At 37.2% G+C, this 24252-nt stretch overlaps 1 protein-coding gene across 9 annotated transcripts in view; it reads right to left on the reverse strand.

Moving 5' to 3' along the window:
* Nucleotides 1-24252, reverse strand: part of FRY (FRY microtubule binding protein) — a 227402-nt gene that overhangs the window by 8900 nt on the left and 194250 nt on the right. For all 9 annotated transcript variants that reach the window (XM_085061815.1, XM_085061823.1, XM_085061806.1 and 6 more), the window contains 10 exons: nt 23892-24053; nt 22725-22799; nt 21510-21680; nt 15634-15834; nt 15152-15313; nt 11612-11775; nt 10564-10753; nt 5510-5659; nt 4116-4214; nt 3617-3700 (listed from right to left, as the gene is read on the reverse strand). In XM_085061815.1, coding sequence (XP_084917941.1) covers nt 3617-3700; nt 4116-4214; nt 5510-5659; nt 10564-10753; nt 11612-11775; nt 15152-15313; nt 15634-15834; nt 21510-21680; nt 22725-22799; nt 23892-24053 — 1458 coding nt within the window. The remainder of the gene's footprint in view (nt 1-3616; nt 3701-4115; nt 4215-5509; nt 5660-10563; nt 10754-11611; nt 11776-15151; nt 15314-15633; nt 15835-21509; nt 21681-22724; nt 22800-23891; nt 24054-24252) is intronic.

The raw sequence follows: 24252 nt of genomic DNA on the forward strand, positions 1-24252 counted from the left end.
ACTGTGTGCAACGGTTTATTAAATGCAAGTGCATTTTATGAAGGCTTTCTATTTGCCTTAACTTGTCAGCAGACAGAACCTTTTCCCATGATCTAGGAAGTTGAGTATATACACAAACTTGCATATGTATCAGAGACAGAGAGAACAGCATATGCTGTGCATTCTTAAATATCCACTGGACTTGAAGGAGAGTAGAAACTATTCTCATGGGAAAATCCACACACAGCTGTGTTCCTCCTTTAGAAAAGCTGCCTACCTGGGCCAATTTGACCTCATTGTCAATCCATGGATCTGTCAAACAACAGTCAGATAATTGACAATTGATTATTAAGAATTTCTAGCTTAACAATGGTCTCACTGTGCATTGAGCTTTACTGTATCTCAACTCAGCTCCAGATGACCATGGTCCCAATGGGTACACCTCCAGCTTTATTAGTGGCCTAAAGTGATTGCTCCTTTAGCCATGGGGAAACTCACAGCAACAGGTACATTCTGATTTTTTGGGGCAAATTTTTATAGGGTGCAGCATGTTTTAAATATCCATTAACAGTTTGAGTTTGCAAACCCCACATTCCTTAGCTTGTGGCAAGGATGGCTTGAGAAAGATGTTTACTGACTTTGGACTTACAGAGCAAACTGAATGTCTCACTGGAAAACAAATACTTATTTGAATTAGCAATGTTAATTGACAAGGAAAAAAGGATCTTCCAAATATCTCTTTTTCAGAAAACCAAACAAAGAAACAAACCAATCCAGTCTTTGATTAGATTAAAAAATAAATCCTTTCTCAATAAGGCCGAAGAGTGTACTGATAGCTGTACTCATCTAAGAATTACACCTGGACAGACAGCACAATAGCATGTCCAGATATCTTTTGTCTATCAATTGACTTCTATGTCGTTGGGACTCTGTTGCTCAAAGAAGCATCAGAGCTTAAAAATCACACACATCCAAATAATATAATAATAAAACCTGTTGCAATAATAAGGCAGGGGAAAGACATTCTGGGACATGAAGCTTTCACCCGATTTCAGAAAAGTTGCTAGCTCTAGCAGCTGACCTAGACAGCTTCTATTCTAAGCTTCTTTAATGTCAGAATAAGCAATTTTTGCCTTTGCCCATTTTCAGCAACAGTAATAATAGTCAACAAATCATGTGTAATTATTTTTGAAATAAGATCTGATTAGAGAAACTGGTGCCAAATTAGTTACCAGCATCAGGAGGCATTTGTGGTGCAACCACTTGTGACAATGCTGAATTTGGTCTCACATCTGTCTCATCTGTAAAGGAGTCTATTTTCACCTCAAGCTTTTTACCAGGTGGAAAGTTCTAAGAATCTAAGATTTCTGCCTTCTGTAGAACAAGCTGTTGCTTTTTCTTCCTTACAATTATTTCTGAATCTTTTCCAGAAGTAACCTGGTTTTGTGCTTGGCTAAGCAGTTTTTTTTAGGACAGAAGTTTTCAGCACGATTTTGGGCCCTAGACTAAGCCTCAATGAGTTTTAGAGTTTAGGCAGGTTGCCTTGTGACTATCACTGTAAAATAGATTTTTTACCCCCTACAATTATTAGATTATTTAGCCTTTTGTGTGGAGGGAGAAGTGGAGAGGAAAGATAAGAAAATAAATACTTGCCAGTGTAGGAGTAATTTTTCCTTGTCCCTTCCTAATCACATTTTCTCAGTTTCCCTGGCCTCTTCATCCCATTACACTTTCATTGAATAAACAGATTGTTCCTTTGGGAAAAGCTGCTTCAATTGAGGTGAATAAGTAGGGGAAGAAAAGAAATATGCCTGTTCATCCTGTCAGCTTCCAAGGAATAATGCATTTTGGCCTGAAGGAATAATGCTGGGGAGAAACCAGGGTCTCCTGAAGGAATAAGAAACCCTTCTTCTCAGTCTGTCTGATAAGCAGTATAAATACTAACTCTGGCTTCTCAAAACACACATTTAATTCTGAAATAGAGAACACCTAATTATGAAAACCCACGCAAGTGGAACATGACATTTACTGACTTTTAGATGTATTTAGGCCAGCTATATGAGCTCAGTTCACAGGTTATTCCTTCTCCTTAGTGTTATTTCTTTACTTTTTCTAAAAATAAACTGTGTGGGTGATCAGCAAGAGGTGTCATTCTCCATCCCATTCTATGCATTTCCAAAAGAGAGAGGAAGAGAATAAATTAAGCTGTCTACAGCTGTAGTGTATGTAACATTACAGTCTGAAGTCGTTCTTCAGGGTGTTGAGCATCAGGGGGAAGAAAACACCAATGCATGTCCCATATCTCTCTCACAGGAGAGGCAGTGGTATGGATTCCAGGTCTCTTTTTTAGATTTGAGAATAGCTCCCTTGTAACTTCCCTGCACACTACAATTCCAGAAGAGACAGTACTTAAATGTATTGGAAAGTGCCTAACTTTTGCTGTTGCCAGTGTTAGGTGGGGGAAGATTGAACAATTTTCCCACCGCCTATGATTGCAGCCAGAGGATTTATTAGCAAATTAGATTTGCTAATAAGGTCAAGGAAGCCAAAATGCAGGGGTGGCAAGGTTTTGGGATTCTTGGGAAATGGCATAAAAAATTAAAATCAAGGGAGTTCAAAGACACGAAGACAAATACATCGAGATGGGAAAGAGAGGCAAAGAAGAAGACAGAAGAAAATAAACTGACTTGGGGGAGAAGACAAACAAACTGAAACCAAAACAAGAATAAAACAAGGTATTTGAACAAAATGGTTACAACAGGCAAGTCTGTGTTCTGAAAATGTCACGATTATCTTTTATAAGTTAAAATACATGGAAAGACGAAATGTCATTTTTTCTACCTGCTGTTTGCTGCTTTGCAATTTTGGCTTATTTCTTCAGCCCCCTCTTTTTCCCATCCCTCCATTCTCTTTCTTCCAAAAGGAAAAAACTCAGCAAAATAACATTCCTTAACTAATTATACATCACCAAGATATCATCTGTTTCCTATACTTAGTATATCAAATAACAGTATTAATTGCTAATTGTATTGATATCTGAAAATAGGATTCCTTAACTGGAATCAAGAAATATAAACAAACAAAATAAATATACATGTACATGTGTGTATGAAATTTTTGTTAAAAATTGATAAAGACATACTTTGCCTTAGCTCTAAATACTTATCTACAGCATAAACCATTTCACTGGCCATTTTACAGCCACTGTTTTGTAACTATTGATCTAAGTGTGTTTCAACCAGGCAAACTTTTGCTGTTGGGCAGATGGAGACTGTAACAGCCGTAGATAAAATGGGAGTAACATGGAAGGACAGTACAGCAGGAATGATTTTCACAGGCACTGGGCAGCGGAAAACTGCTGCTTCAACATCTTTCTAAAAAGGAGAGCACAGGGTTAGGATCAGCTCTGCTTCTTTGTCTAGACTAGGAAGGCACAAGGATCTCCTCTGAATACTTCCCATTTCCTGTGTTCAGGACTGAGGCAACAACAATAGCTTTAAGCCTTAAGTGTGAAAACTGGATTATGGCCAAGCCCAGCAGAGAATCAAGGAGGAAGTACGAAGGCTCTTGCGGGTTCAAGAACAAGATATATCACACATCACTTGATGGGAGAGAAATAATACTGGCCATTCATTACCTTCTCTTCTGAGTCCCCTGGCTGGCAGGTAATAACTCCATCTCGTGAGCCCCCAGCAAACGTTGCTTTGCAGTTTGCAAGCCACTGTTTTCAGAAAGAAATTGAAGAAGATATGAGTAAGATCTATGGTTTGACTCAAAGAAACATAAGCAGTATTTTAGTTTCAGAGCACAGCATGTAACCAAAAATTGCAATTGCATTTTTTATTATCACAGACCATGACAATTTGCTTTGCCTATGATTTAAAAAGTGCAGTCTTGATTTCTGCTGGTATTTCAATTGCACGAACTAAAAAAATTAATTAATTAATAAATAGGAGAAAGACGAGAAATATTACAGATATCTTTTAGTTCTGGTTCATATAGTCAGGAAGAAACATTCAATGAATCCAGTATCTATAACATGTTTTTCTACTGAATGTTGATTTAAACAGATGTGAGTTTCCTGACACAGCATAAGTATACAGACAAGACCAAGAATATAACATAATTCAGCATACCGAGAGTGTTGCCTCTTTCCTGTTATTGTATGTGTCCAGGTACTCCTGCAGCTCTAAAACACTGAACTTCAGCTTTTCCAGAAGGCCACAAGAGAGCAGCTGGAGAAATGAAATCAAAAGGTCAAGTAAATGTCACTATAAAAGAATATAAATATTAGTATACTAGAAAGTGTAGTGAAGATACTGCAAAAGAATACTTAGATTTACATATGCTGAAAAATATTTACATTTATGCAAAAATCTACATAAGTAGAATACTATACTGAAAAGTCAACAGCAGAAGTTGTAACTATGATAATGTGGTATTGAAATTGTGTTCTGTGTTTAACGGCTTTGCAGAGGACTTCTCTAAAATAAAACAGCGCACAAAGCTTTAACCAGTTTCTCTCCACAGTTCTCTGATGATGTAAGGCACAGCTCTTCCATGACCCAAAATTACACTTGGCCAGTTTCTACCTCTAGCCTTCAGTGTGGGAGGTCACACTGCCCTGATGCTGCTGGATAAACATGAGCCAGAATGAAGACAATGAGAAGGGCCATCTCATTCGTTCCCTGTTGTATATTTTTATGGAATTATGGAATAATTAAAGTTGAAAAAGACCTCCAAGATCAAGTCCAACCTTTGACAAATACGACCATGCTCACTAAACCGTATCACATCACCTTGTTTTTTAAACACCTCCAGGGACGGTGACTCTACTGCTTCCCTGGGCAGCCTGTTCAAATACTTAACACTCTTTCAAAGTGAAGAAACTTTTCCTAACATTTAACCTAAAACTCCTCTGGCACAACTTGATGGCATTCCTTCTTGTCCTATCGCTGGCTGCCTGGGAGAAAAGGTCGCACTCCACTGGCTACAGCCTCTTTTCAGGCACTTCTAGACACTGATAAGGTCCCCCTGAGCCTCCTTTCTCCAGGCTGAACACCCCCAGCTCCCTCAGCTCTCCTCACAAGCCTTGTGCTCCAGACCCTTCCCAGCTCCACTGCCCTTCTCTGGACACGTTCCAGCTCCTCCATGTCCTTCTAGTAGTGAGGGGCCCAAAACTGAACACAGGATTTGAGGTGCGGCCTCACCAGACCCAGTACTGGGGGGCAATGTAAAAATTATCTTCTTTTTCATTTGCGAAGCCAACTGGGTCCAGCAGTCATCTGTTTTATATTGGGGTTTGGCACTCAGGCTCAACACATCGTAACTATTCTATGATTCTATGATTTTATACTGCCCGTCACTATGTACCTAATAAAATAATGCAGAAAATGAATGGAAATATGGTTCTGAACAGGAAATAAAAAATATAGATAGGAGGAGAGCTCCTTTTTGACACATCTGTTCCGGAGTTGCTCAAAAGTGAAACAGCCAGTAAAGTAATGCCTTTTGAAAGGAATATACTCACTGTTTCTGCATCTACAAAGAGGGTGGGACATTCTGAACATGATGTTAACATCTGAGAAGACCGCACAAACTTGGAGCCTATTCCTCTCAAGTTGTCTCCCAAGTAACTAGCTGCATCGCATGTTAGAAAGCAGAATCTTTTCTGAATATTCTGGAAAGCAAAATACAGTTTATTACATTATTTACTCAAGAACGAGCTTCTTTCTTCTGTAAACAAGTGGCATGGTTGTTTTTCTTTGCATAATAAAGTACAAAAGAGGCCATCTCCCTGTGGAGAACTGAATGTCTGCTTTAGGATACTGAATAAGAGTTATTATGCTGGAGACAGTGTACAGCTGGGCAGCTGTGAAACTAATTAGAGAGTTCATCATAATCTACTACTAAAATACATTCTTTCTTGTAAAGATGAATCAATCTCTATAAAGCCTTTTGCCCATGGGTAGCTTTTTTTCTTGTTCGTACACAGTTAACAGAGTTGATCAGCACATCACTTTTCTGCCCATTCCGGGCATTGTTTTGTTAATATTCCATGTCAAGTGGCTAATCACACAATATAATGGACATCCTAATGCCAAACAGCAGCACAGAAAAATCAGAAAAAAACCTTTTGTTTTTCCCTGTGGGAAGAACCTTCTTACTAAAACTTTACTGCTGCTTGGAAGGATTCCAGAAATACTGCACTGCATCCAGGAATTATTCTTCTCAGCAGATTTTTTTTTAGGTTTTGAGTCCTAAACCAGTGTAGTCTTCCAGAAACATTCTAGTGCTTTTCAGTGACTAATATATAAAGTGAATAATGAATAAAATTAATATATTAATTTTGCAGTTACTGAAATAATGATTTTGATAAATACACATCAGTTTTCACTGCCCAAATACATCTCACTAAGGTCTGGTGCTCATCAGGTGGGAGTAACATAAAAATATTTTTAAAAATAAAAGTATGAAACATTTTTATATGATTCATTCCAAGTTACCACAGGCATTTCCCTGAGGAATGTAGGTTAGGACCTCTACCATAAGCATGCCTCACTGGAGAGAAGCACTTCCCAAATACCAATCTGGATGATAGATACAGAGATAGCCTGCTACTACTCCTTCACTGGTGCATGGAAGTTAAGTACCTAAAGCCAGGTGAGCTGAATTCAGACTTTATTGATAATGGAAGCTGTTGGATTGAATGATTTTCTTTAAATGCTTAATAAGCCCTCACACTGTACATAGGCTGAACGCTACAAACGATTTATAAAATGATCAGAGTTCCTGCACCAACCAATTTCCTAACTTCTCATTTGTGAATCCCTCTCGAAAGCATCTCAACTTCCCATCAGAGCACAGTTAGGATCAGACAGACTGGTACTGGTCTTACTTTTCCCATCATCTTACTTCAAAACAGAAACAAAGTGCTACAGACCTCACTCAGCACATGGTATAGATTCTCTGCTGCATTGAGCCTGTAGTAGAGGCAATTACCACCAAACCAGATAAATGATTATTTTTATAAGCAACTAGCAGAATCATCTGAATCATAGGGCTTGGTGACAACTGGAGATTTATTACTGTGATGTCTTCTGGAAAGGAAGATTCAGTCCAAGCCTTTGTGAAACTATTGTTGATAACCCTCCTCACAAAAGAAAGAGATCTAGATTTGATCTTAACCAACAGAAAGGGCCTAGCTGAGAACAAAGAAGTGGAAGGAAATTTAAAAAGACAGATTATAAAAGAGAATCCAAGAGACACTGGTTGAAAAGGACCTGTGGAGAATATCTGATCCAACCTTCAACTCCAAGTGAGACTATTGCTGACCCCAGATCAGGTCAGACAGGCTTTTAACTAGCTGAGTCTTGAAATTTCCAAGGTCAGAGGTTCCTCAAGGCTCTGGGTAACCTGTTCAGGTGTTGCAATGCCCTTCTGGGGAAGAACAATTGAGTTTGTAAATCTGAGGCAGTGAAGGAGACAGATGACAGAAATAATACAACCGACTTTAATGCATTCAGAATTTGCAGTAAGGAGCCCAGTAGAAATAACGAAGAAAGGAGATAATGAAAGGAAACCATTCCTTTAGGAAGGAAAAAAAAAAAAGATGGCATAAGCACATTCTGTACCCCTGAAATATAGAAAATACATTACATCATACAACTGACTAAATCACAAATATCTCACTTAGGCAAATACTTGTGAAAAAAAGTACAACAGAAAGTGAAACTGCATTGAGTTGCAAACTTGGGTACCAAAACTAGTATGGCAATGTAGGCACAATAATCAGAGAGGGAGGTGCCAACTACTAAGAGAAAGAGAGTGTCAAGAGGTAACCTAGTAATAATTAAGAGGAAGGCCAAGGAATCACAATGGAGAGAAATAGCTACTAAGACATGCTCCTGACAAGACTGTGTGTTTCATGCCTTCTTTTGCCTTACTGCTTCCAGAAAAGGCATCTGTGTACAGCACAGGAGACATCTATGAAAAAAGTAGGTGAGAACAGATCTTTCTAGCTTGGGTATTTTTACATCTTTGCAGATTAGCAAAATTCATGCTATGGTAGTTATAATACTGGGTAAAGAGATCTAGGAGCCATAACAAATATCTTTGAGAACTCACAGAACACAGCATTATTTATAAAAATAACTTTCTCAGAACATTTCAGTCATGGCTTCATCAAAAGCCTACCAGTCTACTATTTAGATTCAAGAACAGATATTCTTCCTCTAGTCCTTCCCTTTTCAGATATTCATAAAAGCAACAATCAGTCTACAGCTAAGACGATAATGTCCTTGAAGAGTGTTTTGAATTATTAAGAGTGAAACACTGAGGGACTGTACTTTGCTACCTATGTATAATACTTCACAAAATATATTTATTTTGCAATTACATGGACTAACAGGTCTATATTAAATTATCATCTCAGCTATGTCCTTCTGATTCCAGATACAGGGGCTGAAATCTATCAAGCAAGGTCTGAATGCAGTATATATTTTATGAAATGGGATTACTGTGAATACTAATGCCAGCTGTCAGTGTGTTATGAATAAGTCTATACCTACATACAGTCATTGTGCTTTGTGTCCATGTAAATAATAAAAAGAAAATTCTCAGAAAGTTTTCTTCTTAACCTCAGGCTTCCTCTCCTGGGAAGAGGACTTACATAGCAAAAGGGCTTGATTGTGGAAGGTACTTGCTAGATTTGAAATATACTTGTCTTGCAACTGTCTGGTCTGCTGGAAGACATGTAATTTGAGGGAAAACAAAGAGGCAGCAGTAAAGCTAATCCAGAGATCTCTGACCTATGACTCATTTACAGGAAAAGTACTTAAATAATTTCAGGAATTTTAAACAAGTTTAGCATGTTGTGGGCAAACATCCAAGACACCATTAACTTGATGCAGACTGAAATGTAGGTGCCCTGGAAAATGCACTTCTTTCACTTCACCAAGTATTTAGTTGACAAGCTCCTCCAAACAAGGATTTTGTTTCACAGTCAAGTATTTTGGCAGTATTTTGCTTTGCAAGCTTAGCACACACAGAGCTTGTTTCTGAAATTTCCTGTTAATGAGGGTCAAAAGTCAAAGTTGGCCGATGAGTAGTAAAGTTTGATAGTACAAACAAAATACAATTCCAGACCAGCTGGGATCTTATGGAAAAGATAAGGGAAAATAATACTCCTATGTTTTAACCCGGAAAAGAAGAACAAAACTATTTTTATAAAGTAAAAATATGGCAATGACGCCAGCTAAGAATTGTGACTTGCTGATACTATAAACACTTTTTTCTTTTTCCTCCAATATCAATGAAAGAAAATGAGTAGAGTATCTTCTGAATACAGGGAAACCACAAGAGCAAATGATGTGTCCATACTAGGATTTGGAGTTAAACAGGTACTTTACAAATAATGTTTAAGTCTTTCGTTACACAATGTTATTATTTAATCTTCAGAAGTGTGGCACCAGTTCCTTTTCACCTCTTCAATGAGTAGAATCAAGCACAAATAAGTCTCTGAATGCTCAGACAGGGCTATTAACCTGTAGGACTGAGGTTAAGACAGAAAACCTGACATCATTAATAAAAACATGACTAACATGAAAGTCAGCACTGGGTTTTTTCTACCAAATGGTTATTTATCAGTTTTTAAAAGAATGCCTATTAAGACACCCATTTTAACAGCGGCATAATGTTTAAAGGAGGACAACGTGCAGCTAGATAACACATTTAACTCCTGTGGAGCATGGAGGAAACATGATGAGGTAAGATTCTTACTATAGGATGCTTCTTTCATATCAGGTTAGTCTTAGAGGTATGAAAAGATTTTGAAACTGTGTATTTATTAGCAGAGAACTAATAATAAAATAATATTTTATTGTTAATAAAAAGTTGTGTATTTTGAGATCATGGGTACTTAAACTCTACAGTTACCTGGCTGCTGCTCTCATTGCTGGAGCATGCTAAACATCCTGCAGCCGCAGGAGAAACAATTAAAAAAGGCTTTAAAACTAATTAGAGGTAAAACCAGACAGTCACTCCTTAGAACAGCTTGTACATTTGACTCTCTTTTTTTTCTTTTTTGATCTTTTTGCATGATTCTTATCTTTGCAAGCATAAAGTTTTAGAAAGGAGAAATGTATTTCTAGTCTTCAGACTCAATCTCTGGAATTTATGTTACATGATGGCAGCTGAGTATTTCTATTCAGATGAGTAAGTATAAACCATTTAATAATGTTGACATTTACAAGGGCATGCTCAGATTTCAAGAATTTGAGATAAAAGAATAGATTAACAATAGTTTGAGATTTAAAGTGTTATTTCCTTGTCTCTTGCAGTTACTGTTTCTGCAGTCTGTTTGTAAAGTACAGAAGAAAACATTCTTTAAAGTGGATCCATATTTTGTAACATGACCTCCAAACATTCGAGTATGAGATACTTAGTATTTTCTTGACAAAACTGGTCACAGAAGACAGTGCTGCATGAAAATATCTAGTAGTTCATTACTGGGGCTGCTATCAAGAACTACTAATTGCCACACACAAAAAACTTTGACTTATCACCTTAAATGTCTTTTCTCACCTTAAACAGGGAAGAGAACACATGAAAGGTATAAACTGCACAGGAGCCATCAGAGTCGCACATGAGCTGGTTGATATGACTACGCCAGGCTTCTTCTGCATCATCACATGCTGCTGGCTGAAATGCAGCAAGGATGGCGGAAAAAAACGGTGAGGGAGGAGGGGAGGCATTTCGATCAACATCTCCAAAACTGAAGGAAGAGAAAAAAAAAAGGTGATGAAAGGAGAATACCAAGAAGGTGGCACATAAAATATGCTATCAGAGAGAGATAAAAACACAGGAACAATGACAGCACTTTCCTAAAAATATTAATGAACTTTCAAATTACTTTTGAAGGTTGACAAGATGTTTGCTATAACAAGAAAAACCTACAAATCAGAATCTCTATTCAGGCCATTATCATCTACCTTCATCCCAGAACACTTGAATTGTATTCTTGTATCAACATTTGGAGGAAGAAAGCTGAAACTTCACAGGACAGTAAAGCTCTCTCTATCTTTCCCTCCCCAGGCTAACTGCAGTCTAATTCAGCACCCAAAATCTGAAAGAGCTCCAGATGGCATGTAAAAAATCTTAATGCCTTTTTGTAACATATACTGGGGTCCAGCCACATTCACCAGCAGTGTTAAGAGCATGCAGTTGGGATTTTTATCAATACTGAGATTTTCTTTCATGAGAAATCAGAAGGATCAATACACATCTGATCTGTTGAACAGGTACCGAAGTAATATCTCCATTACTGCAAATCTTTTAAAATCCTTCTTTTTATTTCAATTAAGCATGTTACATACATAGTACCTAACTGCATAGATGTATGTAAACATTGTATCTTGTTTTTCCTAGAAGGAAAAGCTTGGTTTTGTTTTGCCTTTTTTTTTTTTTTTTAATTGTGTGATAATTATGCAGGTAATTAGGGCATTGTCTTCTCATTGCTCCAAACTCAGGAGAATGCTATAGCTCCTGCGGCAAAAACAGCCATTCCATTAACTACCACCTTGTTTTCACTTTGTTGTACATTGTAAAAGTGACTAATAGCATATCAAAGTACCTAGCAAGAGCAAATTGTTCCAGCCTCTCAGCTTTCTCTTCGGTTTCTGTCATATCCAGACTAAGGCTATCACTGCATTCAAATGCTCCAGGGAGTTCATTTGTAGACCCTGAAAGGTCATCCTCATGGACTGCTATTTCTTGTTCTTCAGGTACAGCTTCAGCCTAGGGGAGTGAATGATGACGTCTTAGAAAACAGCAAATGAGTAAGTTAATTCCTCTAATAAATAGTAAGCATTTAATGAAAAAGCCCACCTGACAACATGTTAAACTGCACAGATAGAAAGCCACAGGTTATAAATTACATGAATCAACTTACACTTCTTGAAAAACACTCTCTTTGCTTAACTTGCTGTCTTGGATAAATATTATTTTTAAGGCATTTTTTCAACTTGTCTAGAAAAGAATTTCAGATTCCAATGCATGTGGCAACATAGCAAGGAAGTAATTTTTCAGGAAAAACAATAGGGTTCTTGTTACTGTCAGGCTTTCCTTGTCACTTAACACTTTATAGTGTCCACTAAAGCCTCTCAGAATATACTGAAAACAATTACTGTCTGGAAGACTATATGCCTGTTTAGAACTGGGAATTAATTTTAGCATGTCATTTACATTCAAGAGAAATCCAAAGCATTCTACAGATCATTAAAAGGATTATGCTTCATTTCCTTCCTTTTTCATCTATTAGCACCTAAAGTTCCTGATTTCTTTTTGAAACATTCCAATTTCTCTTGCTTTTTTAGTCTGAACAAGTTTTGTTTCAGCTTTAATCCTTTGGCTTTTGTCTGCCTCATCCACAGCATCCTGCAAAGCAGTTCCTGTAGGGATGACTGCAGCGGGCTGCTCAAACCTTTGTGCACATATGCCCATGTGCATGTACAGACATGTCTTGGGGTTTAATAGGGAGGGAAATCTGTGGCAAGTGGAATTAAATGACAAAAGTGGCCCTCTGCAGTTTATCAAAGCTGCTTGGATCCTGTGGATTAATTATGGGGATTTGTAAACAAGACTTGTAACAGAAAGGACCGGATTAGAAATAAAGTAGAATAAATTTTTGGTTTGCTTTGTTTTCTAAGCAAAAGAGATAGGAATATTCTTGAGATCAGGGAATTCTTGAAAAGAGAAATTCAAACTATATATCTGAATTATTGGAATAGGAACCAAAGAACCTGGTAAAAAGTGTAAATATTTCATACTTATTCAAGAAGTAATTATTATTAACCACTTTCAAATATTAAGTACTAGCTTGAAAGAACCACTACAGTTTCTTCACTGCAATGACAGCATTTGTAGGAGGAAAACACATTTTGATGGGATAGGGTAGAGGAGGAAGGAAGAGGAAGCAAACACCTCCCACCCACTGGAGTCCAGTATGATGTGCCAACAGCAAAACAGAAAAGTGAACTTTGAATATTCATGCAGGATTGTAGTACACTTCCAGAAATCTGTGAGTTTAGGTAACTTGAAAAATATATAGCATAGCATCATCTGAATTTTTGTAAACCTCATAGAATTACCCCACAATCTTTAAGTGAAAACAAGTTTAACTAATTTAATGCTGTTAACAATAATACCTGGATTTTAGCACTGAAACAGCTAGAAAGAGGCCTACATAATCAGTCTCTTTCTCTCAATCACTGCATCTACTTAAAGGTTGAGACAATATTTTTGGTTTTGCTTATGATGCAAGAACTAAACATTCTGTAAACTACTAAGGAAGTACTAAAATTTCCTTTGCATTGATGACACCTCATCAGCTCTCTGAAAAGAAGAATTCAGAGGGTGAGAGAAACAGGAAAGAGCTCAGATTTTGTGTTATCAAATTAAGTGAAAGTTATTTAGGTGTGTCAAGTTTTCTAACTAAAAACGGAATAATTTCTTCTTTACATCTATTCCAATTTGTTTTGAGTAAAAATACAGAAGTATGCACACTAGAAGAAAATATCATTGAGGCAAAAACCCCACTAATAAGACATTCTGTGCTTATCAGTTCAAACATTGTAACAGTGGTTATCTGGACTATATGTTATACCAATGTCAAACCTGTACCAGGACTAGCTGAATTTGCCTGTCAAATCCACAAGAAACTGCTCCGATTTTACATTCTTCACTTACTTACTTTTTCAAGAGCTTTTAATTTTTGATGAATATTGGCACACGGGACATTAAAGAGATTTTGACAGTAAAGATTCCAAACCCCCAGACATACATTAAACTCCTGAACTGTGATTTGCAGTTCTTAATGTACACACAGTTTCTGCAGCTGGATGCATGAGATCAGCTGCAGTCACCACCTGCAAACGTGTCTGTTCTGACTGCTGCTTCCTGAACTGAAATTCTGCCAACTTCTGCTGTTTATGGTTGTTATGTCGTTACTTGTCTACCAACAGTTTGACAAATGATAATGAGTTTACCTTCTCCACAATCACTGTTTGGAGAGTTTCCCCCTCCTTTCCTATCCTTACACACACTTCCCTTCTCCTGTCTTTCTTCCTACTGCAGAGGCTTCTGACACAAACATTTGTTCAATGTTCAGCACAGTTCCAACCTCCTTTTCTCTGACCTCTTCAGTATAAGTTTCCATTACTTATGAAACATGCAGTGCTAGCAGTACTGTATCAATTTGTTGTGTGGCTGCATTTGGAGGGGAACAAGGGCAAGAACTGGAATGAAAGCCAATGATTACACAAGATATATTCTTCCGTGCCCCAGTCTCATACTGCTCTTTCTGCAGAAGTCACATAATTTAGATAAGACAAAGAAGCTTTACTGACATAAACTTCAACAGTATCATCAAGCTACTAATTCACACACACTGCCCCGCAACAGGATTATATTTCTGGAGAGACATGGAAAGGAGTAGGCTCACCTCATCTCTCACAAGCAAGTACTGTTAAACAGAAAATTAAAGAAATCATCCCCGTATTCATAGTAGTTTACCAACCTTGCTCTGTCTTCATCTTCTGGTACATTTCTCTAAATACATGGTGCTGAATACTGTTTTTGTATCTGTGCAAATCCTGCCTCCCCATCCCCCAGGATGGCTTAATATTGTGGTCATGAATTTAAAAATTCTGTATGTCTGCCAAAAGGCAAGTACAGAGTCCAGGGCACACAACTGTACAATAGGTCCCCACATACAAAAACATTTCAGAGAATACATGCATACACCCACCACACGAGCTGGCATATCGTTCTTTTAAGTCAGCATGAAGAACAAAAGAATATTGCCTTGTTGTAACTTGTAGCCAGTTCATGAATTTGTCTTCCAATGAACTTCTAGCATTTTGATGCATATTTAGTGCGACATACGTAAGAAACAATAAATAAAACTGCTTAATGAAGAAAGTGTAAGTAGAAAGGAAATGGTATGAAAGTGCAGTAATACATGAGTGTATTGTACTATGCCATTACACAGAGGAAGCCAGAGTGTGCTTGATTTCACAGAGCAAACCCTTTATGAAAGTGTAGGCAAGAAAAATTGTAACAGTGTTACATAAAATACAATCCAGTTGGAAAAGAAAGAAAAAAATGTATTCACCTTGGCTCCTTCAGACACCTGGAGATTATTCATATCAGGCAAAGACACATCAAAGCTGGACGTTCCCATATTAAAATGGTGAGGGTCTGCTGAGGTTGTGTCACATGATGTAGAAAGCGAGTCAATATGATTTGCATCCTCAGATGGGGAAAGATTTATAATCTGTTTAAAAGACAACAAAAGCACAGATGAACTGAGTATACAGCCACCCTACCACACACTGCTTTCTTAAACAAATTTTTGTGAAAAATTGCCACATAGTAAAAAGAGGCAAACAATAAGATGTGGTGTTTCCTGTGTTTCAAACTTGGCATTAAAATTCCTGTTTACCTTGCAAATAAGGGAAAATGGGAAAAAAAACCCAAAGGAAAAAACCCACCAATTTCAGCTGATCAGATTGCACCTGGGCAGAGAAAACTAAAAGCTCAGCTTATTTAAAACAACCACCCTGTCTTTTCCTAAATTTCAAGTTTGCAACTTACTAGGTCTGAGTTCTCCAAGATTTGGCTGGTGGTCAGGTCCTCCTCCTCTGATGATTCATCTGAGTCCTCATGGTTCATTTTGTTCAGGCTGGGTGTGCTCCCTGAGAGCTGGCTCTCTTCCATCAGCTGCATGTCACACTTGTCCAGGCTGTCCAGGGACCGTCTGCGCACTCCCCAGTTGAAGTTGTCCATGCTCTCACCCTGAAATCAGACAGAGGGTCAGCTTTCTTGATATAAAACTAATCATTTTCTAACACCCAAAGTTAGCTCCAGAAATATTTTTATGTAAAAATAGAGTAAAAACTTGAAATAAGCATTATCTTGTTTGTTCACCTGGAGATAAGAGCAGAAGCATGGAAATGGCAGTTAAATGAACATTCAGCATTTTCAGTATTAGATGTTTTACATGCATTTGGTAATTTAAGAATTTGTTTTTGTAAGTCCACATATACACACTCCTCAATACCAGTAGAGCAGTGACAGGCAAAAGAAAAGCTTCAAAGCAATTTCAAAGGAGTTTTCCATTATGTTTAAAAGTATTAGGAGCACAGGTTATACCGATGGTTCAATTGCAAAACTTATGTTAAAGATTTTAGATTCTTTGCTTTATACGCATAACCATAATGCTGAGTAGATTTGAACAAGCACTTGCTTTACATAAAAAATTTAACACCTTAAGCAGCACACCTTTTAAACTTTTATTCTAGGCTCCTACTGCTTATTTTTGAATCTGCTTGAATTATTTGAAACAATATTTTGAGGATAGCCTCATAAGCATTGCCTGAGATCTCACATTTTAAAAAGGACACAGTCAAATGGGCCAAACATTTTATACTGACTTTCAGTTCTGATCCCACATGCAGTTACATAAAGCTGAGTGCATTAAGCAAATTGCATAACCATTTGTTAGGCTGGTGAACTGATAAAAAGATCACTTGCTTTCTTTCATGTACAAAAATGACAATGAGTTTGCCACCATTTTTCTATTTATTTATTTACTTAATATAGTTTCCAGTGGGCTGTATGCCTTTTCCCTAATTGCAATAATCTCCTGCTCCCTTCCTAAGTCTATCCAGGCTCCTCTCTGGCAAAAGCAGGACCACATCCACAACTTCTCCTGCCATGGACCTGCAGAGGCAAAAGGAGCCTTACACAGCAAGAAAAGTCTCCCCAGAAGTATCCAGATGCAGTTTTGGGTACTTTATCTGGGTGAAAGCCCTCAATCCTGCATCAACATGAGAAGGAAATATAGGGAGAAAATGTTTCCTTTTAAGGTTCAGGGCTCCCTGATTTAAACAATATTCTGTAAGTTACAATGCTCTTAAACAAACACGTGAATTAGTGAAAATTCAAGCTGACAGAGATATTTTAAATACTAATTCGCAAGATAATACTATAATCAAATCACTGATTATGATTGTATCCTGGGCTTATGCAGATCAAAATTATGTGCAGTCATACAGAAAGAGGTCTCAGTTCAGTAAGGTCCCTTGAGCAGAGCTGTGATTTTAAACACTTGAGTAATCCCCACTTAGGAGCACTAAAACATTTACTGAATGGGGACCAAATTGCATAAAGTGCAATGAATTAAATTGCAATCTGACATCCTTAACAATCAACAAACTTGCACAAATTTATCTTACTTTGCATCATTACCATTTTATGCAATGGACTTCGGAATTTGAATTGAAAGAGGGTAAGTTCAGTTTTGTGATAATAAGCTCATCGTTCATGAACAAACATGACAAAAATAGAAAAAAAATATTTTTTAGGAAAAAGACAGCCCTTGCAATTCACAAGAACATTTAAAACCAAGGAATGCACTATAACCAAGAGAAAATGAACATGAAATTGTTATGAAGCCTGACACATTATTGGAAGAACCCTGTGTTTTCATCCTGGGACTGGTATGATATGGTAGTTTTGTGTGAAAAGAGGACAGAACACATCTAACACTTCAGACAGGCCTCTTTAAATCATAAAAATGACTGTTCTGTTCCAAGCTATTTGTTTTAACAAATTCTTTGGTTGTCCATCCTCCCCCACAAAGGCCGGAGGACACATGCAGCACTGAGACATCCTCCACAAACACATCAGTTACTGAAGTAACAAATGACAAAATGACATAAATAAACAAGCAAGCAAAGATGGCTGTCATCACACCCTTATCCTCATGATGCCTGGTAAAGCTATCAGTAAACTTAGCAGCCCATGTCTGTGGGAATATTTCCTGTAACAGTTTTATTCTGCAATGCCTTAAAGAAAGAAGACAGCAAAAAGAAGAAAAATTAAAAGGGACACTTGCAGGGCATGCAGTTAGGAGGGGCAGTGAATTAAAAGTGAGGGAGAGTGGTAAAAGAGATGAAACAGTACAACTCAAATACCCACAGCATTTGGATTGGCATAATTTTGCTACAGGGGCACCCAGAATCATACTGAATTTAAACAAGAGGTCAGCACATGTCTTTGAAGATGGAGTTGATGTTTTTGTAGTCTGTTAAACAATCTTTCTTTCACAGTTAACAAGAAAGATCAAATATGTATTTGAGAGGCTGTTCATTTTTATCTACAGCAGGAGAAAAGCCATCACCTGTCTGAAAAGCCACCAGTGATAAACATCAATTCAGAGGAAAACAGTCACATGTTTTAAGTGTGTCTGGGCAGCAGTGAGCAGGTACCACACAGACCTTCCCACACTCACCACCCTCCGGTAAAGGAGAAGATGTGCCCTTGCAGCTACTTTAAACTTCACAACAACCCAGGGGAGAGACAGGAGGGCAGTAAAAAGGGAAGTAATCCTATGTGGGGGAGAGCAGTAAAGCTCCTCCACAGAGGCAGTAAGAATCATGCAAAACCTCCTTCACACAAGTTTTCATCCTTACTGTGTTGACAAAGTATGAAAAGTTAATGGAATCATTCAAATATTTAGGGTATAGGCAGAAGTATCGTGGAACTACATAGTAAGGCACTCTTTCCATATGGATGTATTTCTTACAGCACAGGCATTTTGAGAAAAAGGTTTTTGGGGGTTGTGTTTGCATAATAACCGATATACAAACTATCAGAAACAAATATGCAAAATTCTGTGGTTGCTGATTTTTGTATCATTTGTACGACTCATTAAAATTCTCTATAATTTCATCTCTCTCTATACATTGATAAATTTAAAACTACTGATGCATCTTATCAGTTTTTCTCACAGGGTAAATTAGTCCAGCAAAGCTGGTAGGACCACACAGCTGTATAAATTAAGCTGTAGGAATTAATTTATTTATTCAATTAAATTCAGTCTGATAGCAATTATGTAAACTGTCTCAAGCAGTCTCAGACATCAGCTTTAGCAAGATGCTAACAGGAGACAATATGCCATAACAGAAAAGCTAGAAATTTTATATATATTTTGCCCCTACAAAAAAATGGCTCAAACATTATAGATAATGAAGTTTCTACATACTAATCATGCACAAAGATATCAAAAGGAGAAAGGGCTCAGTTTGAAAAACACTGATACTAAAATGATGATATTTTAAAAGTTGTGAAGACTGTTGAACATGTCAAAAACAAACTTAAAATGAAGCAGAATTTTTCAAAAATACCTCAAAAATATTTCTAATGCAAGATAAAAAATGAAGCACCTGTCAGAAATGCAAGCACACACACACACTCACCTACGCACACACTGAAGGGGGGAGGCAACAGCAAAACTATGATGTTATTCTACAATATAAATTTGCAAGAAGGCATAACATATGCTGGCACATCTGAGTTCAAGTAGCATTCTTACCTGAAGTTCCTGGGTAGCAGATATAACAGATAGAAAAACAAATAGAAAGAGTCTATGTAAAATTACTGCATTAAAAACATCATAGACAAACATTTTCCTACAATTTTAACAAATATTATCACAGAAACTTCAATTTTTTAGTCTACCTTTTAAGTTTGAAAGTAACTATTGCTGCTTTCACATCTTTAGGAAATTTCAAACAAGTACACCTTGTGGTCTGGGGGTGATCCAAACATCACTGGCCTGTTAAAATCATAGGACCTTCTTTGAAAGACTGATGTTGCTTTTGCTAGCTTAAGTTTTCTAACACAGTTTTTTCATGTTTATGAATATACCTCATTCAGATATGATGTAAATGATTACAGTTTCAACTTAGCCATTAGAGAAGTAGCCTTTTACACCAGGTCTGAATTTATTTTTAAAACAGTAGTAAGTCAAGTCTGAATTAAACCTTGGGATGCAATCCATGGTAATTTAAAAACAACTAACACTACATTTTAAATTTTACTTCATATAAAACTAGAGAAGCTTAGTATCCATTTCCTGACCAACTTAAGCTGATTAGGATATCTGTTAATCTAGGCCTCAGTCTTGAAGCTGGCCACATGTATAAAAAAAAAATCTTTGCAGAGTCACAGTCCATGAAGGTAAATTCATTTTGATAGGAATTATTCTCCACAATTATATATACTCTCTATATGGTTTTAACTGGTGAAGAGAAAGAAGAAATTCCTGAATTTCAGTGGACAAAAAGTTATCAAGTGATATTCAGTCAAAATTGCAGTCCTACATTCTTGTAATATCTTGAAAGCATTTAAGACACAGAAATTACTGCAGCCAGTACAGTTTTGCCAAACAACCTGGCATTGCTGTTTTATCATTTATTCTTGTTTGGAACGGTAAAGCTCCTTCAGTATTTCTCTAATGTATTTTCAACCATTGCTGCCAACTACCCTCTTGGTTTGGTTTTTTTTTTTCCTTAGCACAGTCATGGGCAGCTGTGGGCCAAAATTATTAATTTTGACACAGAAATTCCTGACTTGGAAAAATAAGGACTTTGGGACCTTTTTTCCCTCATTCCTTCATCCTTTCTCTTCATTGGAAAAAGAAAAATTCAGATGTACATGAGTTCACACCTGAGGGGTCTGTTTACCTTATTTTTACTACTGTAATACAAATAGGTAGAAAAATGATTATTTCTTCTTGTACACATGTTCTTCTCAGGGCTAAGAGTGATGACTGAGAGAATTCATGTTAAAATCAAGTCCAGATTATGACAAGGCAATTTATTAAACTCTTAGGTTTTCTGAATATCTGAGTCTCAAGTCCTTCTAAAGACCTAACAATTTCTGAATTTTCAAACGGCAACAAAATTGTTAGACTTGTTTGGCAATCGATATTGATTGCCAACCAAACAGAAAGACATACCCCAAGTTTGATATTAGCAAAGTTAAAGGGTGTAGACCCCCAAATTCATGAGTTCTTCCACTTTTTCCCTTCAGCAGTTTCAGCTCAAGATGTGTTGACAGACTTCACCTGCCAAGACTTGATCTGGGTGCTCAGGATTTTGTTTAGCTCCTGCATGAAACGATGAAATCACAAACACCTCAGCAGAGTGGAAAGTACATCTCTAAGTGATTTCATCGGCAGTTGCAGGAATAACAGCAGCCTGAAGGCCTGAATTAATGTTTTGGAGGGTTCCTTATGAACCAATAGATTTGGAACAATTTCATATTATACCTTTTAAATCAGCAAATGTATTTTTTGTTAATAATTTAGACCTCTATAAATTTATTTAAAACAAATTCACTTAAAAGTAAATTCGCCGAAAAGGTACTAGAACAGAGGCTTTATTTTCCAGTAGCAGTTTTGCAGTGTTTCCTAAAGCAGATTCAGAAAGGAAGGGTGTGGTAGTCTTGTTACTGTTATGCTCCTGAAATAAACCCTAAGTGAACATCATAAATAATCTGAACTTAAAACTATGTTTATAGTTAAACAGTTAAAGTTTTACGTTACAAGAAGAGAAGTGTTTAGCAGAAGGAATATAAAAGTGTTGTAATAAAAAAGTTGTTTCAGAGAAAAAATACTGTACCTCCCCATCTTCCAGCTCAACATCCAGGAAATCAAAGTCCCTAAAGACTCTGAATTGTTGTTCACTGTTTGAATCATCCATGTTCTCCTGCTCCCTTGTTCCGTCTTCTGAAGAGACCAAACTTGTCTGGTGCTCAATCAGATCCAAATCACCACAGGAAGAAAAAATCACCTACAATTCAAAGGATTTCTTTTGTTACAAACTGTTCCCTCTGGTTGTTTCTTCCTAAAAGCTGTAATTGGTTATTCAGAAGACTGTATTTCCAGTACACACCTAATTCCTTCACTGAGTATTTTTAGAACACTCTTTATTATTTATGTTGGACAGGTGCCTTCAGATTAAACTTGTACAAAGAAACAACTTCATACTGTGGGAACACATCCAAGAATATTACAGCTACCTCCTAATGGCTGCAGATTGATGTTGCCTGGATGTTTGTATACATATATAGGAACAAAATTCAGAGACTTTAGCACAGAAAATACTGTCAAGGGGACGATATAGTAAGTTCATTAAAAAAAGGTCTTCAGTTAAAAAGTTGGTAAAAAAAAGTCAAGATTAGAAAATACAAAAAGCTATGGTTTTTTCATTCCAACTATACTTATATCTGCAATTTAGTTGCAAAAATTCAACAGTTCCTGTCTTGGAGAAACAAAGGACCTGTTCTCTGCAAGACAAGTGACATAGACCATGTTCAAAAACATTCAGAAGTTTTTCTTTTTCTGTAGAAAATATTTAATAACTATTTTAAGAGCTTCCCACCCTGGGTGATCAATCACCCTTTTCCTGGCACCAGCTAATATTAATTTTTAAAGAGTAACATCAGAACTACTGTCTAGTGGAAAAATCAGACACACATCCCCTTTCCCCCCATTTTATTTCTGTAATTTTATTTTTTGCATTATAAAGGTCCTGGATTGGTAATACAGAAGTCATTACTCTCTACCCACTGAGATGGCATAAGCAAAACCTACAGCATCACAGATCTCTCACAGGAAAACCACACATAGCTCTGAATATAAATCTTTAAGTGAAAGGGCCATTCACTCCCTGGTCCATATACTAAGAAACACAGCCAGGGCCAGTACAAAGGTTAATTACAGCAGACTTCAAAACTATTAAAAATCTGGTCAGCAACTCTGGGAAACACAATTCTTTGCTTTTAACACTCAGGACATGATGAAACAAAAAAATGGTCAATACGAGGCTACTTACTGAAGGGTTTTTACTCAGCCCAACTTCCTGACCACACAGGGAAAGGACATGCACCAGCTTTTCCTTTGTCCTTTTCTAGAAAACAAGATGTTTCTCAAGTGAGCATTTTTTTAACCACCCATTCTCCCTGTGGCTAGAAACATACATTAGCAATTTTTAATTAGGAGGAACCAACCAAAGAATCAGTCATTAAATGCTCAAAGGATTGATTTCAGAGCAATTGTGCACCAGGAAACATAAAAAGAGCTGTTAATGATTTTGCTGTTTATTATATTTAAATTAGTCTATAAATTCCATTGAGCATAATAAGGAAACATTGGATCATATGCATCACTTCAAAAAGATAGTTCAGAAGCTTAAAATTAAGCACATGCATAATTTTTCTTTTGCAGAATTGGGCTTGAGTCACTGCTATATAACCTGCTATGTAAAAAAAAAAGGAAAGAGCAATAAATAAATTTATTTGGCATGGTTTTACTTTAACTGGCAGATAACCAAAATCATTAAGGTAATAAATATCACTTATAGGAAAATTGTTCTTTTTATTCAATTTCCCAAGAAAACAACTTCAAAAGTTGCACATGCTATCTACCTGCTCCCCTTGCTAATATCTGAACTCATCTGTCATTTTTACTTAAATCTGACCTAGACTTAAGAGGTCTTAAAGAGATGCATTTCCTGCAAGATGAAAGAAAAACAGTGCTGAGATAGAAGATGGACATAATTCAGTCCATTTCTGAGTCCAAGAAAGACATTCAGCACACAGATGTTGTGCTGCCATTGTCCGAGCAATACAGGAGCACTGCACAGGGCACAGAGGGCACAAACATTTAAGGACCCAAGCATGTGTTAATTCAGCTGCTCTGAATGTTGCTGTTGGGCCGCTAGCAGAGAAGAACCCGGATTCTCAGCGTGGCATAGAAAAAAGTGCTTTATTATTTTGAATCCAACATATATATAGACTTTTCAGAGGTCACCCAGATTGGTCAGTCAGAAACCTCCCCCTAGGCCTGATTGGCCAGGCCTGAACTGTCCAAATCTTGAGACACTGTTTCAACAACATCCAAACTTTATCTTTGTTTATAAAACACAGGAGAATGTTCTCACGGGAAAGACCTGTGCTAGCCACACTGAGTACAACTTGCTAATGAATAATGGGCTACCTACCTGAGAGTACTGGGGTCTCTTCCAGCTCACAGGAACAAGGACATTGGAGTTAGATCCTGATGAGGTTGAAGAAGTACTTCGGGTGACAGCCATTGCCCTGGGTTTACCATCTCGCCCAGAAGAACTCTGTAGCTCATCATACCTTCTCCCAATAATTGGAGTCTTAAATAAAGAGCAATTATTCAGTAGCACCCTGCTTCAGGATAAACTTAGAAGAGCCATTTGCTCCGGTTGGAGGAAAAAATTATTTTGAAGATCATATACAGGGATAAAACAAGGAGTGCAGCAAACTTCACATCACTTAGTGTATTTCTTATTCTCCACTGTGAATGTCTGAGTAACAACTGCCATACTTAGTAGC

The sequence above is a fragment of the Lichenostomus cassidix genome, chromosome 1 (genome assembly GCF_008360975.1).
Source record: "Lichenostomus cassidix isolate B80296 chromosome 1, HeHo_3.0, whole genome shotgun sequence".
NCBI lineage: Eukaryota > Metazoa > Chordata > Aves > Passeriformes > Meliphagidae > Lichenostomus > Lichenostomus cassidix.